This window comes from Oncorhynchus tshawytscha, linkage group LG09 (genome assembly GCF_018296145.1).
Source record: "Oncorhynchus tshawytscha isolate Ot180627B linkage group LG09, Otsh_v2.0, whole genome shotgun sequence".
NCBI lineage: Eukaryota > Metazoa > Chordata > Actinopteri > Salmoniformes > Salmonidae > Oncorhynchus > Oncorhynchus tshawytscha.
Window position 1 is genome coordinate 69,989,040 of NC_056437.1, and position 16,127 is coordinate 70,005,166.

Consider the following 16,127-nt stretch of genomic DNA (forward strand, 5'->3'; position numbering starts at 1 on the left):
TACAACCGTTTTTATAAACTAAGTTTGTTGTTACAGTTGCTATGCTAAGTTGTTTTGACCCATCTTTTAAGTTTGGATTTCTTTTATCATTGTCATGAGAAAATTGAAAACTATTGTGCTATAAAAGCATGAACAAAGTGAAGGTAATCAGAATTTAATGTCAACTCATCAATCTTACTCTGAAGACCATTTGTGGGACAAGATAGTTCCCTACACTCTTAGAAAAAGGGTTTCAAAAAGACTGCAGAGGTTCATCATATTTTTAATCACTTCTCTGATTGAGCTGGCGCAGACACAATGTTCACCGCCTCCTCATATAACATATAGGCCTGACCAACCACGTCCACAAACGGCTGCTGTACAAAATGTTCTAAAATGAGAGGAGTACAGCAGTTTGACTCAGTGCGCTGCCTCGCACACACACACACACACACACACACACACACACACACACACACACACACACACACACACACACACACACACACACACACACACACACACACACACACACACACACACACACACACACACACACACATACACACCTATCCTTTCCAGGAATGTACCCTTTCCAAGAAGCGGAAATCAGTTTGAAAGTGAATGAATCAACATCTGCAGTAAGAAACGCATGATGAAACCATCCCAAGTTACCCGTTGTTGAAATATAAATCTTGCATGAAGCCACGGGAAATGTAAATAAATATATAGTATGGTGATTTCATTTTGTACTGTACATACTGTACATATAACTGTATAAGCAACAGCTGAAGGCCCAAAATTCAAATTCTGTAGATTTGTAGTGAGTCCCACAAAGACGCCAATTCAACACTCATGAGGTGCCTTTGAAGGCAGTGGAGAAACAGTACATGATATAACTCAGGTCTATATCTCCATGCATGGTAGGCTCCTGGCTCCTACACTTGTTTTTCTCTCTTGAAGAGACAGTTACATAAAGCTGGGCCGTGCTCTCCTCTCTGATTGGTTACAAGGGTGCCGCCAGACGGGTCAAGATTGATTGCTTCCCGCATCAGGCTCTCTCCATCCCGCCCCCTTGTTCTCTGATAGTATGTATATGTTTAACTGTTCTAGGAAATAGGAAGAGCAGACTGTAGAGCTGAAATGCTGAGACTGACTCTGGATCAGCACAGCATGTCACAAGCATTGACCTTAATTCAGTCATAAATGCATACGCTGGCCAGAAGGCTGCTTGTTTAGCAGGTATGACTGACCTTTGACCTTAGCTGTGATGTACAGTATCGAACCACTGCCACAGTTGTTCATGCATGTGTTTGTTTTTTAATCAAGACAGGAAAAATAACTTCATTAATTTGACAATATTTATTTTACATAATCACTTTCTTCATAAAAATAAGACATTCGAAATGTACATTTTGTTCAATTCAAGTAAAATACAAACCAAACTAGCGTTCTGGCTTGATTAGAAGATACTCAGTTGACTGGGTCAACTGTAACTAGGGATGCGCACACATCTGGACCAATAGTGTTCATACTATTTTAAAGCAGGACAAACTGTCACTACAGTGGTACCAGTAACAAACTTCTACAGTGCAGTCATCCATCTTAGAAAAGGTATCTCCACATTTTCTTCTACATCAAGCTATTCACACAGGCAAGGAATTCCATCCAACACAATTATAAACTGAGAGGTCACATAGGCCTATGTGTTGGTTCTATTTTGGGGTTTGTTGTTTCAAGAGTTTAATTGTATTAGAAACTTTCAGTTTTAGATATTGATTCACCGAGTTTCCAACAGTTCTACACTTTGCCCCAGTTCTCTCATCATCGCGATTCTAATTCTAGTAAGGCTATATGAGCACAAACCATACATTCTTGCACGCGTTTTGGACATTTTGTTCAAGCTAATGGAAAGAAAACAATGTTGCGTATACATTTTTCTCACTGACCAATCCACACAAAAGTAGGTCCATATACAATACATGATTTTTATACCAGGAAAACAATGACTAATTGGCTAATATTCATGAACAATCTGTTGTCTGCATGCATAGGCAATTATCAAGGACATTAGAAGGACATTAGAATGTTTGATGTTTAAAATGTTGGCCACTTGGCAATAGGCACTCATTATCTTTAATATACGTTTGCCATACTATGTGATTCAGTCGAGTAGTTATGTTGCTACAACTTCAATCTTCATAACAGGTTATAACCGGACATAGCTGCTCTGACTAACAAAGGGTGGTGCCAACAAGGCTAACCAGACGCTGGCTTACTCCATGCTTTACAACACTGATAACGGCTAAGTAACACCCCCTTTGTGTGCTCTCCATACTCTTACAAGGATTTGAAATGATGCGACCTCCACTGAACAATCCTCAAATGAAGTGGCTATTCTTCACAGAGAATACCATCATGACTACGTACTTCCCCTAAACCTTCAAAGCTCTGTAATTGTCAATCCCATGTTCCAATGGAATGACAAGATCTCCCACTTGCGCATTTGTTTTTTTCTCCTTCTCTGACCATCCATCTTTGCCAGGATCCATTTTTCACACCTTCCCTCCTTCACTTTCAGGCTCCCCTCCTTCACTGTCAACCCCAAATCCAGGTGTTCTAAGCGGGGCAGGAGGCTCCCGCTAAGGGCCATGGTGTGGGATGGAACACACTGATCAGACTGTATAGCAATTTGGGGAGCAGGGTAGTTTGAGAACTACAATCACTTGCACTTTGGAAGATGGCCTTTCTAAGGCACTGGTTCAATCCCCTGTCCCTGAACCCCCTTCCTAGGAACACAACTTTAGTGGGGACTAGAAGTGAGTGGGTTTCCCACTTCCTGAAACTGGACACCACCAGGGGCTTTAAAGCTGTGCAATCAGAGGTTTCTTCCCTTCTAGACTTCCTCCAGCATTGGTTCACAACATCTTTCCCCCACCACCACATCAACATTAGGTCCCATTGAGATTTGGCCCTTTTTCTCTCTCCTTAGGGCTTAAGGTAATTGAAAGGTCAAAGTTCACTTGGCGACTCTGTATATGGCCAGGTCCAGAGGTTCCTTACTGGGAACACACCAGTCATCTGCCTCCAGGTTAACTTTGTAGTGTTTCAGAGCTGTCTTGTTGAACACAGGAAGCCTCTCCACTGAATCTGTGGACAATGCCTGAGGGAGAGAGTGGGGGATGGAAGATAGAGTTAGCAATTAGCATGTCTAGGGATGTGACAACTTATTATTAGTAGGTTATTAGTATCTGAGGTGTAAAAAGAGGTAGTAGGTAGTTGCCTCTTACCTTCATGTGAATGACAGCGTCAGTACCATGACCCTCCATCGAGTATAACTGCAGGTCTCCCTGGAAGTAACGCGCGTAGAGGCGCGAAATGGGAAGCCCATAGCCAAAACCAGCCTGGAGGGACACACAATAGGGGAAATGTTATGGCTAACAAAAATACATTGACATAGTTGGAACTATTAGCACAATTAAAAATAGGATATTTGGCCTCAAGGTACAGAAATGCTGCTAAAGAAAACAAGGTTATCTAGTCGTAAGTATGGCGCCTGTGCGGTTTTAGGTTCTGTGAGGTTATATAAGTAGATGTGTGTGTATCACTCACCAGTGGGGCCCGGTGATTGTCACCGAAGTCGGGTCTGGGAGCTGTGGAGTACATGTAGCTGAAGAGTGTCTCAATCTTTCTTAAGGGGACACCACCACCCCTATCCATCACCTAAAAGAGAGAGCGAGAGAGAGAGAGAGAGAGAGAGAGAGAGAGAGAGAGAGACAGAGATTAAACCTCAGCTCAAACCCATTTATTGACATTATCTCAAATGTTGTATTTTTCAATCTGAGTCTATTTAAGTAGAGCTAACACCAACTAACACTATATATTGGGCAAGAATACATGGGGAAAAAATCCTATTATATAAACCTGGGATTAGAACATTGGGCCAGAGAGAAGAAAATGCTGAGGTCATTAGGAATAATAATCAAGGCATCTAGTGCAGAGGTGAGCAGATGGACCGGGTGGTGGAGGTGGATTATGAGAGGATTTAGCTCAATTCAGTGAGACAGCCATAGTTTCACATTCACCACTGCTAAGATTCTAATTGGGGGAAAGGTTAACAATATCAACCAATAGCAGCTTTAGTTAATCCCTTACTAAATATAGCTTTATATACTTTGTCCAATCCTGTTAATGAGAGCATGGCTCAGTGGCTCTGCATTAATCATTGACAAGAATGATGCCTTGGATAACTCAATTAAGGCTGTAATAGGGGGTGAACAAGGCTGAGAGCACAATAGAGAGGTAAGCTATGGCACAACATTACAGCCAGCATCATCTTTCTCTTAGAAACCGTTGGGTTGTTTCAACTAAGAATTTGAGGTGGTTATGCAGCGATGGAGTTTCAATGAATAACAGGATTGGGTTTAATGTTATAGGTCACATACTGTAGGCCTATGTGCTGGTTCTATTTTGGGTTTGTTGTTTCAAGGAGTTTAACTGTATTAGAAATGTTCAGTTTTAGATATGGGTTCACCAAGTTCCCAAAAGTTCTACACTTTGCCCCAGTTCTCTCATCATCGCGATTCTAATTCCTACAAGGCTATATGAGCACTGTGATTGGAAGTCTGCCCTGTCACTCACCTTGATTGACAGGTCCTCTCCGCCAAGGGCCACCATGACTCTGATGGGTGGGAGGTTGTGGCTGACTTCATGGGTCTCAATTGTAGCTCTCATGGCATTCTGGGGGACATCAGAAGAGAATGTCCAGGTATTTGTCAACACATAACATCTGACCAAACATCATCATACTTTGATATTACTGTACTAAAGTCTTGCAGCCAATGTCCTCCCTATCATACATTTTGAGTTTTAAGATATCATTATATGGACTCACCTTGAAGAGCTCAAACAGCATGTGGTAGAGATGGGAGGGGATATAAGTGATCTGGATTGGATCTCTGACATTGTTGGCTGAAAAGGAAATGATAAGACACTATGAAGTGCGCATAATTGCATTAGCTTATTTCCCTATAGCTACTAATGTAATGCATGTGATGCCATTTAGCTTTTAAGATAATGTGTTAGTTAATTTTTTTCAAATTCACATTAAATGTGAGGGTGTGCAGAGGCCTGCTTTGCTTACAGTTCATCACCCTTAGCTCCAGCTCAGGGGCCCCGAGGTAGTACTGCTCACAGAGCATCTTGGCACTCTCAAATGCATCTGGAGAGAAAGAGACGAGAAGGAATGAAATGTAATTAGCTGTTTCCGGCTCTCACTCCACAAACAAAAATGGACATGATCGCCAAATGTAGGTAGAGACACTCTTTGTGAGTTACCGGCTTCAAGTAAACAGAATAAGCACTTCCAACTGGGTCTTTCTATCCCCCTACCACCTCATTTTCACCTCAGACCAATGTAATGAGTACGCCCCAAAGACTGGTTCTCTTACCTCGAATCACTTCAGTGACATCACACAGGGAGTCAATGCACCCGATGGTGTTAGGGTGGGCTGGGTTGGTGTTCCCGTCAAAAACAAGCGCTGCAGAGAAAAAGGGGACAAGGGGAGGAGGCAAGGAAAAGGGGGAAGAGTTACAATGTTACGTGTGATGGACCAAGTCCAAAATGTTTTGGTGAATGATTGAAAAAGTCAAGACTGGGCAGGAAAGAACGGGCAAGGCCCAGTTCTGTTTGAATGACCTTGGACAAATAGTGCTGAGGTGGGGGGGGAGTGGTCCAAACCCTATGAGCAGTTTGAACCTGTTTTTCATTGGTTTCATAAGAGCTGACAACACAAAATACTATCCTACTATAGTAGGAACATTCTAGAGGCAAAACAAGTAAAGTGAGGTCTTTATTTTCACAACAACCCTATTTCTTGTCCTATAGTCAGGCCTCCGGGCTGAGACTGTCAAAAAAGTCTACCTCAGCATGTGCAAGTACCTCTGCCAGTCTTTCCATGCCAACCCTTGTATAGCTGGTTGCCAGCACAATTAGAACACTACTTGGATGTGTGTCAAGACTAACAGTGTAAGCATTAATCTCAGATTCAAACGGCTTGCTCAATGCCAGGGCCAAATTGTTGCATTGCAGTATGCTTGAGTTGCAAGTTCAGTTAAGGGGAATTGAATTGATCAAGGCCAAACTGATTTAGGCGAATCGCTGTCAACCATCAGCAACAGCTATTTACTAAGAATTGCTCCTCTGGAATTGGTGAGAGGTTGGCAAGTCCCAAAAACACATCACCTGAACTATGTTTGAAATGAAACAGTTGCTTTAACTGACAAGCTTATTTTGAATTGATCATTGAGGAATGCATGTGACCTCAGAGGCGGGACTTACTGTGCTGGTTGATGAGCATGCGGATGGAGATACGACTCATGTAGAATCGGTCCAGGAAGTACTGGATGTTCTGGCTAGTGACCGGGTCCTGGCCAAAGGTGTCTTTGTACTCAATGACGCCCTGCGCCATAGTGGGCACCACATCATTGTGCCTGTTCCTAATGGTCTCCAGGGACTCAACAAATCTGGAGAGAGGGAGAGAAAGGGGGCTGTCAATCTTAGACTTTAACAATCCCCCCAACATGCAATAACTAGCTAGTTTTTCAGAGTTAGGATGAATAATATATGCCATTTAGAAGACGCTTTTATCAAAAGCGACTCACCAGTCATACATTTCACGTACAGGTGGCCACGGTGGGAATCAAACCCGCAACCCTTGGCATTGCAAACACCACGCTCTACCGATTGAGCCACACAGAACCACAATACTGAGGAGTTAGCAGAAGCTGGTGAAAACTTACGATTGCAAGACACTGTGGTCGTCTGGGCTCTTGTCAAGGAAGTCCAAGATCTCCATAAGGCTTTGGATGTACCTAGAAGAGAGAGAAGGAAGAGATCATTTGGTGACCTTACTATTGCCACGTTACAATCAAACAGACATTTTGTCAACATTTGTTTAAACACCTAAAAACATTGATTCTCAATAGTAAAGCAAAAGGCTATTGGGTCTCAGGCTCTGTCAATAGAGACTGTCAGTAGATAGCGATGGTACATTTGCAGTACTTTCTCATTTTCCAGTTGGCTTTTGAACCAGCTAGGTGCCATTCCTGCATCGCTCTGATACCAGGACACCCCTCATCCGTCTTGCATTGCTAGGCACATTTTGTGTGTGTGTGTGTCTCAATATGTCCATGTGATTCCAATGCACAGGAGTAGTAAATCTACTCCACTGAGACTCATATGCGGCTTAAGGACAGCACAGTGAGCCTCTTCTGTCCAACTAAATCAAGTCAACGTGAGTCTTAATTTCTGCACAGGCTTTTCCTTCCAGCCTGCTTCTCATCATAACATTCAGTCATAGCAATAAAATAAACCAAAGAATACCATACAGTGTAAAATCATGTTATAACATAGAAGTGCAATAAAATGACATGATCAAATTGAGTTAAGGCATTCTAATGCACATACTAAAACCTTAGATTTCTGCCGTTTATTTTTTTCCGTAAAGGTTATTTTGTGTCTTTCAAAGTGCATTAGGCTTTCATTGGCTATTACACAAGTGCAATGGTACAGTTTGCACTTGAAGTTCCCCTTTCGCACTCGAGCGCGCGTAACAGTGGTGGACGTAGGCTACTGTACTTCCCCCCTCGTTTCAACTGTTCCTGCCAAGACAGCCGTTAGTCGAAAACAACGAGGGGAGGGGAGGGGAGGGAACTGGGACAAAGTTCACAGCGCGAGTGAGTGGCGCACAGCTGGGACACTAGAGCTATGCTGGCCTGTCCTGTGCATTGGCCAAATGGCCATAACAACAATGTTGCTTAATCAAACCCCAAGTATGTACGCTATGCTGCAAACAATAAACACGTTTGTGCTGACACTATAGGACAATATATTATAGTATATTATAGGGCGACATTTTAGGCTACTGTCCCGTTAAAAGTTTACGTTTTCACACACAAAGCGAGTTATGTAAAACATTTCCGGATACGTTCCTGATTGCTCTTGCTGGCTCTTACCAGCGTTGCACCAGCTGCACGGATGGTGTGGTCAACAATCGGTCCGGTAAGAGGTTGAGCTCTTTCATGATGTTGGACAACCGGACGGGGAGTTCTTGTCTGAGGAAGGCAAAGGATGTCTTCTCGCAGGCATTTGTAGAACCTGGAGATGGTGGGTGCCAACGTTAGATAAGCTAGAGCAAAAGTGTTTGAGGAAATATCGAAACAATTGTGTAATAATAGCTATTATTTTTCATCCTCATCATCATCTGTGCTTGCCAAACTATGGCCTATTCAGACAGGCTTCTGCCTATTCCTTCAGTATCTCGTATCGTTTCTGAAAACAATGGTAACGTTGTACCCTACATTTAAACATTATAATTGGCTAGCTGGAACAACACGGTTTCCTTATGTAAACATGTTCAGTACATGTGACTGCTGTTTGTGGTCAAACTTGAACCAGCCTACATCCGTATGTAGTATTGTTTGGACATGAGACAACGCAGTGTAAACAACTATAATTTGATATCTAATTACCATATTCAGCGTTGTAGTTTTAATTGAGATTACACCACTATGTCGTTTATGGTTTAATTACCATTTTATTTACATTTGCTACCATCTATTATTCTGCAAGCTAGCAAAACATACAATGACATCCCTCTCTATCAGTGTGCACGACACTGAAATTAATATTGTAACATTGTGTCGCTCGAATTCTTTGCAGAGCAACATTATAACATTGTTATTCAAAATTATGCTGTTGGGTTTGTATTCTACTCACCGAAATCCAAGAATTGCTTCATAGACAAAGGTGATGGTGAGAATTTGGAGAAATGGTCAATATGCTTTGGCACGTTTGCCAAAGCAGCGTTCTTCATCAGGAATCTGACAAACTTCATTATGCAAGGCAAATAAAAACTCCTCTGATAGTAAAGAAAAATAGAAATGTCCGTTCAGAATACAAGACGTATAGCTGCTGTCAGTTTAGGTCTGTCTCGAGTGTTTACGTACCAATGTTGATTTTCTGAAGATTGCGATAGTCGGAATTGTCTTGAAGTAGACTTCTCCAGCCAATAGCATTGCTTTATGCTCAGGACTGGCCAATGAGAGTGGGCGGTGGGTGCGCAGTGCTTGGAAACCCACCCCACAAGATATGGTCAACAACCCAACAGGGGCATGATGATGGAGTTGACAGATTGTTTATGCCACCTCTAATGCACATAACCTCAATTAACCTACTGGTAGCCCACGTCTGTCGCCTGTCTGGAAATAATCTCTGTTATGCTGTTGACAACCTCAACAAGTTGACGTTCATGGATGGTAGCCTACTGCTGTCCAGAAAACAAGGGCTCAATTTGAATGTTACTGAGAATGCAGGGCATAGGTTATCGCATTATAATTGATAGCTTATTTAAAAATGTTCCACATTCCTGTGTTCATTTTACTTGGAAGCATGTACACCATGGCATCAACCCCAAAAACGTGTTAAGCTGTTTGTTTTGGATTTGGATCCCCATTAGCAGACAACTTGTCTTCATGGGGTCAATACTGTACAAAAATACTTGACATGTTTACAGTAATGGTATCGATACCTGGTCAAGGAGCACTGAACTTCACACACCCTCCATTCCAGTCAGAGAGGGGTAAAGAAAAAAACAAGACCATCACAACAAGCTTACATATCTGGTGGACTAGGCTCTGCAACAAAAAAAACAATCCTAAGGAATTTAAGTCATTTGCAAAAAAAAGAAAGAATGAAGTACATTACTAGAAAGTTATTGATTTCTTCCTGCTCGTTACCGTCTAGAAATTAAAACATATATTCCCTTAGACAATACCAGGCAAATACAATCTAAAACAGGAGTGTAAAATCAAGTGGTGCCATTTGTATGCTATAGTAGTAAACACGCCACCATAATCCTTTTATGGTGTTCATTCGCAACAAGGTGAGAGTTTATGGAGTGGGCGGGCCACCGTGTTTCCATAACAAGGTTAAGAACACAACATAGAAAAGACAGAGCATGTGTTTCTATCAACAAGGTGAGGCGTGGGACAGAGCATAGATAGAGAGAATAGATAGGGAGAGAGAGAACAGGCTTGGGTTTATGGTCAATGACAACAGCAGCAGTGAGGGACGGGAGTCTTGGTTAGAGTTGGCTGCTTATACCAGAGGCAGAGGGCTCGAATTGAGGACGACTGGCTACTATTCTAAACTTTGTGTGGTGAGCTTTCTGGCACCCAGAGCTGATGAGGCATCAGCCAAGTGGTGATAAACAGACTGGAAGAAGAGTGGCTATAAGACTCAGGCTGGTTTCCAGACTTGCCCTCTACAAGATCATCAGCAGACTCCATCATCTAGCATCCTCTGTCCAGCTCCCTTCGCTCAAACCATGAACTGACCCTCTCTATCTGCAGAGGATGCAGCTTCCAAAGGCTTGGCCTCTATTGGTTTACCCGTCATGACATATTACTTGTTTGTTATTTTGCTCTTGGAGCGCTTTGAGATTCTATGAAAAGCGCTTTAGAAATGGAAGAAATGATTGTCCATTATCACCAGCTAAATTCCACTATAGCGCGTGTGTGCGCTCGTGTGTTTGAGAGAGAGAGAGAGAGAGAGAGAGAGAGAGAGAGAGAGAGAAAGACAGTGAGTCTGGGGATTCTACCCTCTTTTCGGACAGGGTGTGGGCATGATCGTCCAATGAGATGGTGAGGATTCATCCTAATACAGCATGTAGACAAGAGGGCACAGTTAATCCAGTTGACCAGCACCTGTCTTTTGATGTAGCTACATAGCTATGTTTACTCGTTAGGTAGCTTGTGAAGGAATGTGACGAGACAGCGCGACAAGGAGAGGAAGAGTTGAAGTGTCATGTGTCATTTAGAGTGATTAGTTGTTATGGTAGTGTACTATAAACACAGGGCAGTGATCCAGTTAATCGGACCAGCAGACATGAGGGACCGTGCTCATAGTACAGGATTATGTAACAATAAGTTGGACCAGTGCACCATGTGCAGGGAATAGTATACTACCCTGCTGCTTTGACAGTGTTAGCTGTATAGCCTACTAGTCTGCAAACCGTAGAGCCTGCCTACACAGTAGTGTCCTAACCGTCTAAAGTTCACCAGTGTTGTCATATATACACTAAAGGAGGCCAAATTAAAGTTCCTATACAGTGCAATATACACAATGTTGCTCAATAGGTTCAATTGTTGTGGGCCCAAACAAGAGAGAGCGATAGGAATATGTTGATTATGTAATACAGTATATATCAGTATGGAGAGCACTAGTTGCTAAATGTCCTCATACTGAAATGCTGTAAGCACATACAGTAGCACAATGGCCCATTGCCAGTCAATGGATACTCGCTTTTGCAGGCCAACAAGCAATGCACCAACCTATTGCTTTGCCCGTGGCCTGCGGGGGAAATGACTAAAACATTTGATCTGAGTGAACAGTCAATTGGTTAACAAGGTCGGGTGTATTTAACGTGCATTTAGCTAGCACCACTTTTTAAAGAAATAACATTTATATACGTATTCTGTATTTCTTATGTTAACCATTTTGAGTAGTAATAGCTAATACTATGGACGTTTGATGACCACCGTTATATTAGATGACTTTATTAGTTATGAATGTAAAAAAAAAAATGAAAATCATCTTCCTGGTCCTTCATCATGGTCCTTCACCCTCCTCTTGCTATAGAAACAGTGTTGTACTGGACCAGAGTTAATTGGAAATAATGTCAAAGGAGATGAGACAGGTCTTGCCCAATTTGTCCAAATGTCGGTTCCTAGGAAAGATCCTTGTCACAGTGCATCACTCAGCACTCTAGACCACACATTTCAACACGTTTAATCGTCAAATTAGGTGACGAACAGAAACAGGTATTAATAACCTGTATTAATATATTAATATAATATGAATAACCATGTATTAATAGACTGCAAATGGCGTACACTTATTAATAATATCATGCTTGGAAACGATTGGCCCAGTACACTGATCTCTCTTAGAAAGCCCCTCTCCCTCGACCTCTCACCCAGTTAAAACAACCCCCTCTCCCCTTCTACCCAGCCCAATATAGTTTGTTCACATGGAAAAGACAAGCTGTGGTCAAGGGGGAAGCGCCATGGTAATAGATATTGGGATGCCAATCATTCAGCATCCAGTGAAACCCAAGCAGTGACAGGGCACAAATACATGTAAGGAGTCAGGGATGGTTTTCTTGAAAGAATTTCCTCTTGAAGGACAATACACATCATCAATCAATGTATGTTTACCCAGTACCTAGTAAACATTTGCTTTTTCAAACGGTAAAGTCATTAAATATGCATTTACCATTATTGATATACTTCTCATACCGCTCAGGAAGCAGACACGCTCTGTCTCTTAGAGATGAACGTACTTTGGTGTGAAAAGTGCAAATCAATCCCAGAACAGCAGCAAAGGACCTTGTGAAGATGCTGGAGGAAACAGGTACAAAAGTATCTATATCCACAGTAAAACGAGTCCTATATAGACATAACTTAAAAGGCCGCTCAGCAAGGAAGAAGCCACTGCTCCAAAAACCGCCATAAAAAAGCCAGACTATTATTTGCAACTGCACATGGGAACAAAGATTGTACTTTTTGGAGAAATGTCCTCTGGTCTGATGAAACAAAAATAGAACTGTTAGGCCATAATAACCATCGTTATGCGTGGAGGGAAAAGGGGGAGGCTTGCAAGCCGAAGAACACCATCCCAACCGCGAAGCACGGGGGTGGCAGCATCATGTTGTGTTGGTGCTTTGCTGCAGGAGGGACTGGTGCACTTCACAAAATTGATGGCATCATGAGGCAGGAAAATTATGTGGATATATTGAAGCAACATCTCAAGACATTAGTCAGGAAGTTAAAGCTTGGTTGGAAATGGGTCTTTCCAAATGGACAATGACCCAAAGCATACTTCCAAAGTTGTGGCAAAATGGCTTAAGGACAAAGTCAAGGTATTGGAGTGGCCATCACAAAGCCCTGACCTCAATCCTTTTTTGTGGGCAGAACTGAAAATCGTGTGCAAGCAAGGAGGCCTAAAACCCTGACTCAGTTACACCAGCTCTGTCAGGAGGAATGAGCCAAAATTCACCCAACTTATTGTGGGAAGCTTGTGGAAGGCTACCCGAAACGTTTGACCCAAGTTAAACAATTTTAAGGCAATGGTACCAAATACTAATTGAGTGTATGTAAACTCCTGACCCACTGGGAATGTGATGAAAGAAATACAAGCTGAAATAAATCATTCTCTACTATTATTCTGACATTTTACATTCCTAAAATAAAGTGGTGATCCTAACTGACCTAAACCAGGGAATTTTTACTTGGATTAAATGTCAGGAATTGTGAAAAACAGAGTTTAAATGTATTTGGCTAAGGTGTATGTAAACTTCCAACTTCAACTGTACATACAGTATGTGGACATCCCTTCAAATTAGTGGATTCGGCTATTTCAGCCACACACGTTGCTGACATGTGTATAACATCGAGCGCACAGCCATGCAATCTCCATAAACAAACATTGTCAGTAGAATGACCTTACTGAAGTGCTCAGTGACTTTCAACTGGCATAGTCATAGGATGCCACCTTTCCAAGAAGTCAGTTCATCTCATTTCTGCCTTGCTAGAGCTGCCCCGGTCAAATGTAAGTGCTGTGATTGTTAAGTGGAAAGGAACAACAACTCAGCCGCGAAGTGGTAGGACACACAAGCTCACAGAACGGGACCGCCGAGTGCTGAAGTGCGTAGCACATAAAAACCGTCTGTCCTCAGTTGCAACATTCACTACCAATTTCTAAACTGCCTCTGGAAGCAACGTCAGCACAAGAACTGTTTGTCCTGAGCTTCATGAAATGGATTTCCATGGCCGCCCACACGCCTCAGATCACCATGAGTCATGCAAAGCGTCAGCTGGAGTGGTGTAAAGCTCGCCAACATTGGACTCTGGAGCAGTGAAAACGCGGTCTCCGGGGTGATGAATCACGCTTTACAATCTGGTAGTCCGACGAACGAATCTGGGTTTGGCGGATGCTAGGAGAACACTACCTGTCCGACTGCATAGTGGCAACTGTAAAGATTGGTGTAGGAGGAATAAAGGTCTAGGGCTGATTTTAATGGTTTGGGCTAGGCCCCTTAGTTCCAGTGAAGGGAAATCTTAACGCTACAGCATACAATGACATTCTAGACGATTATGTGCTTTCAACTTTGTAGCAACAGTCTGGGAAGGCCCTTTCCTGTTTCAACATGACAATGCAATATGAATGGGCTCCCGAGTGGCGCAGCGGTCTAAGGCACTGCATCTCAGTGCTAGAGGTGTCACTACAGACCCTGGTTCGATTCCAGGCTGAATCACAACCGGCCATGATTGGGAGTCCCATAGGGCGGCGCACAATTGTCCCAGCGTCATCCGGATTTGGCCGGGGTAGGCCCGCCATTGTAAATAATAATTTGTTTTTAACGGACTTGCTTAGTTAAATAAAGGTTCAATGATTTGGTTGTTTTTTAAAATGTCCCCGTGCACAAAGCGAGGTCCATACAGAAATGCTATGTAGAGATCGGTGTGGAATAACTTGACTGGCCTGCACAGAGCCCTGACCTCAACCTCATCGAACACCTTTGGGATGAATTGGAACGCCGACTGCGAGCCAGGCCTAATCGCCCAACATCAGTGCCCGACCTCACTAATGACCGTGTGGCTGAATGGAAGCAAGTCTCCGCAGCAATGTTCCAACATCTAGTGGAAAGCCTTCCCAGAAGAGTGGAGGCTGTTTTAGCGGCAAAAAGGGGACCAACTCCGTATTAATGCCCATGATCTTGACATGAGATGTTCGACGAACAGGTGTTCACATTCTTTTGGTCTTGTCGCTTATATCCTGCCTCCACTGTGACTCCACGAGGCCTAGCTAATAACTAGAGACTCAAAAGCTCAGACTAGTAATATTCCATTTATTTCCATTCAACTCAACAGTTTAAATGAAGTTGAGCAGACATGAAATGATTGGGAGAAGGGCTTTGAGAAGTGTGTTTGATTAGCACAGCGGTATGTCCTGGATGGAGGAAGTTGACACTTCATTTAGACACTGATAGTCCAAATACCCATATACTGTAAATAGATTGTATGACTGTGAGGTAGGCTATAGTTTCGTATTGGTGGATGAGACCTTCTTGATTACATATCAAGAAGGTCTCAACATGGTTGCCATCTGCTGGCTATATTATATTTTGCATGCAGGACATATACCACAGAGAAAGAAAGAAAGAGAGAGAGAAAGAAATAAAGAAATAGAGAGAGAGAGAGAGAGAGAGAGAGAGAAAGAAAGAAAGAAAGAAAGAAAGAAAGAAAGAAAGAGAGAGAGAGAGAGAGATTAAGTCAAGGTGATCTATGGCGTGAATGGATGAATGGAGTCTGAGAGGTGGAAGGGATCCCTGTCGACAGATAATGGCGACACTGTGCGGTCAACAAAAGCCACCATCTGCAATGATTGCATTATTTTAGAAGTTCCAATTGGTGTATGTCCTGTGAGCAGATACAATAGGGACACTGTAGCATGTAATACATTTTCTACAAGAGTCCATATCTATTTCCCCCACAGTTGACACACAAAGAACATCTAGAACCCCTTTCATTTCAATACCTCATAACTTTGCATATCTGGATCAGAGAGAATTTATTCTCATAAAAATAATCAAGCTCCATCACTCAGTGGGGACAGCATGAATAAATAATGTCCATAATTGAGATAAAATGAATCATCAATCTATTTATACAACACTCTAATCAAGCTTCGACGTCAGCACTTTGTGTCAGAATATATTTTTTATTCTGATTCAGGCAGTTATGCAACCAGGGACACAAAAAGATCCATGAGGCGAAGAATGTGACAATTGAACACTACCTATATGATATGGGGATGTCATGTTTATTTTTTTTTGTTGCTATCAATTTGTTATATTCTTGGCCATAAACTCTCAAATGTCGGTGATCTTCTGATGTGCTACTCCTTTGCCATATCTGAACGCAGCTCCAACCCATTTCACCGTCTTCTATTGGTAAAAACTGCTCGGTTCATCACAGAATGGGAGTGTAAAGAGGGGTTGGGGGGGCGTCACACGCATCCACAA

General features: G+C 42.5%; 1 protein-coding gene across 1 annotated transcript; it reads right to left on the bottom strand.

The window, feature by feature from the left end:
* Window positions 1–1,322: 1,322 nt before the first annotated feature.
* LOC112258536 (pyruvate dehydrogenase (acetyl-transferring) kinase isozyme 2, mitochondrial) lies at window positions 1,323–9,038 on the bottom strand. The gene is made up of 11 exons (XM_024432960.2): window positions 8,759–9,038; window positions 7,996–8,137; window positions 6,781–6,852; window positions 6,320–6,504; window positions 5,430–5,519; window positions 5,123–5,200; window positions 4,874–4,950; window positions 4,621–4,719; window positions 3,592–3,702; window positions 3,270–3,383; window positions 1,323–3,142 (listed from the first exon to the last, which is right to left on the bottom strand). Exons 1-11 carry the CDS (start codon window positions 8,874–8,876, stop codon window positions 2,999–3,001), a joined length of 1,230 nt encoding a protein of 409 aa, XP_024288728.1. The 5' UTR covers window positions 8,877–9,038; the 3' UTR covers window positions 1,323–2,998.
* Window positions 9,039–16,127: the final 7,089 nt, after the last annotated feature.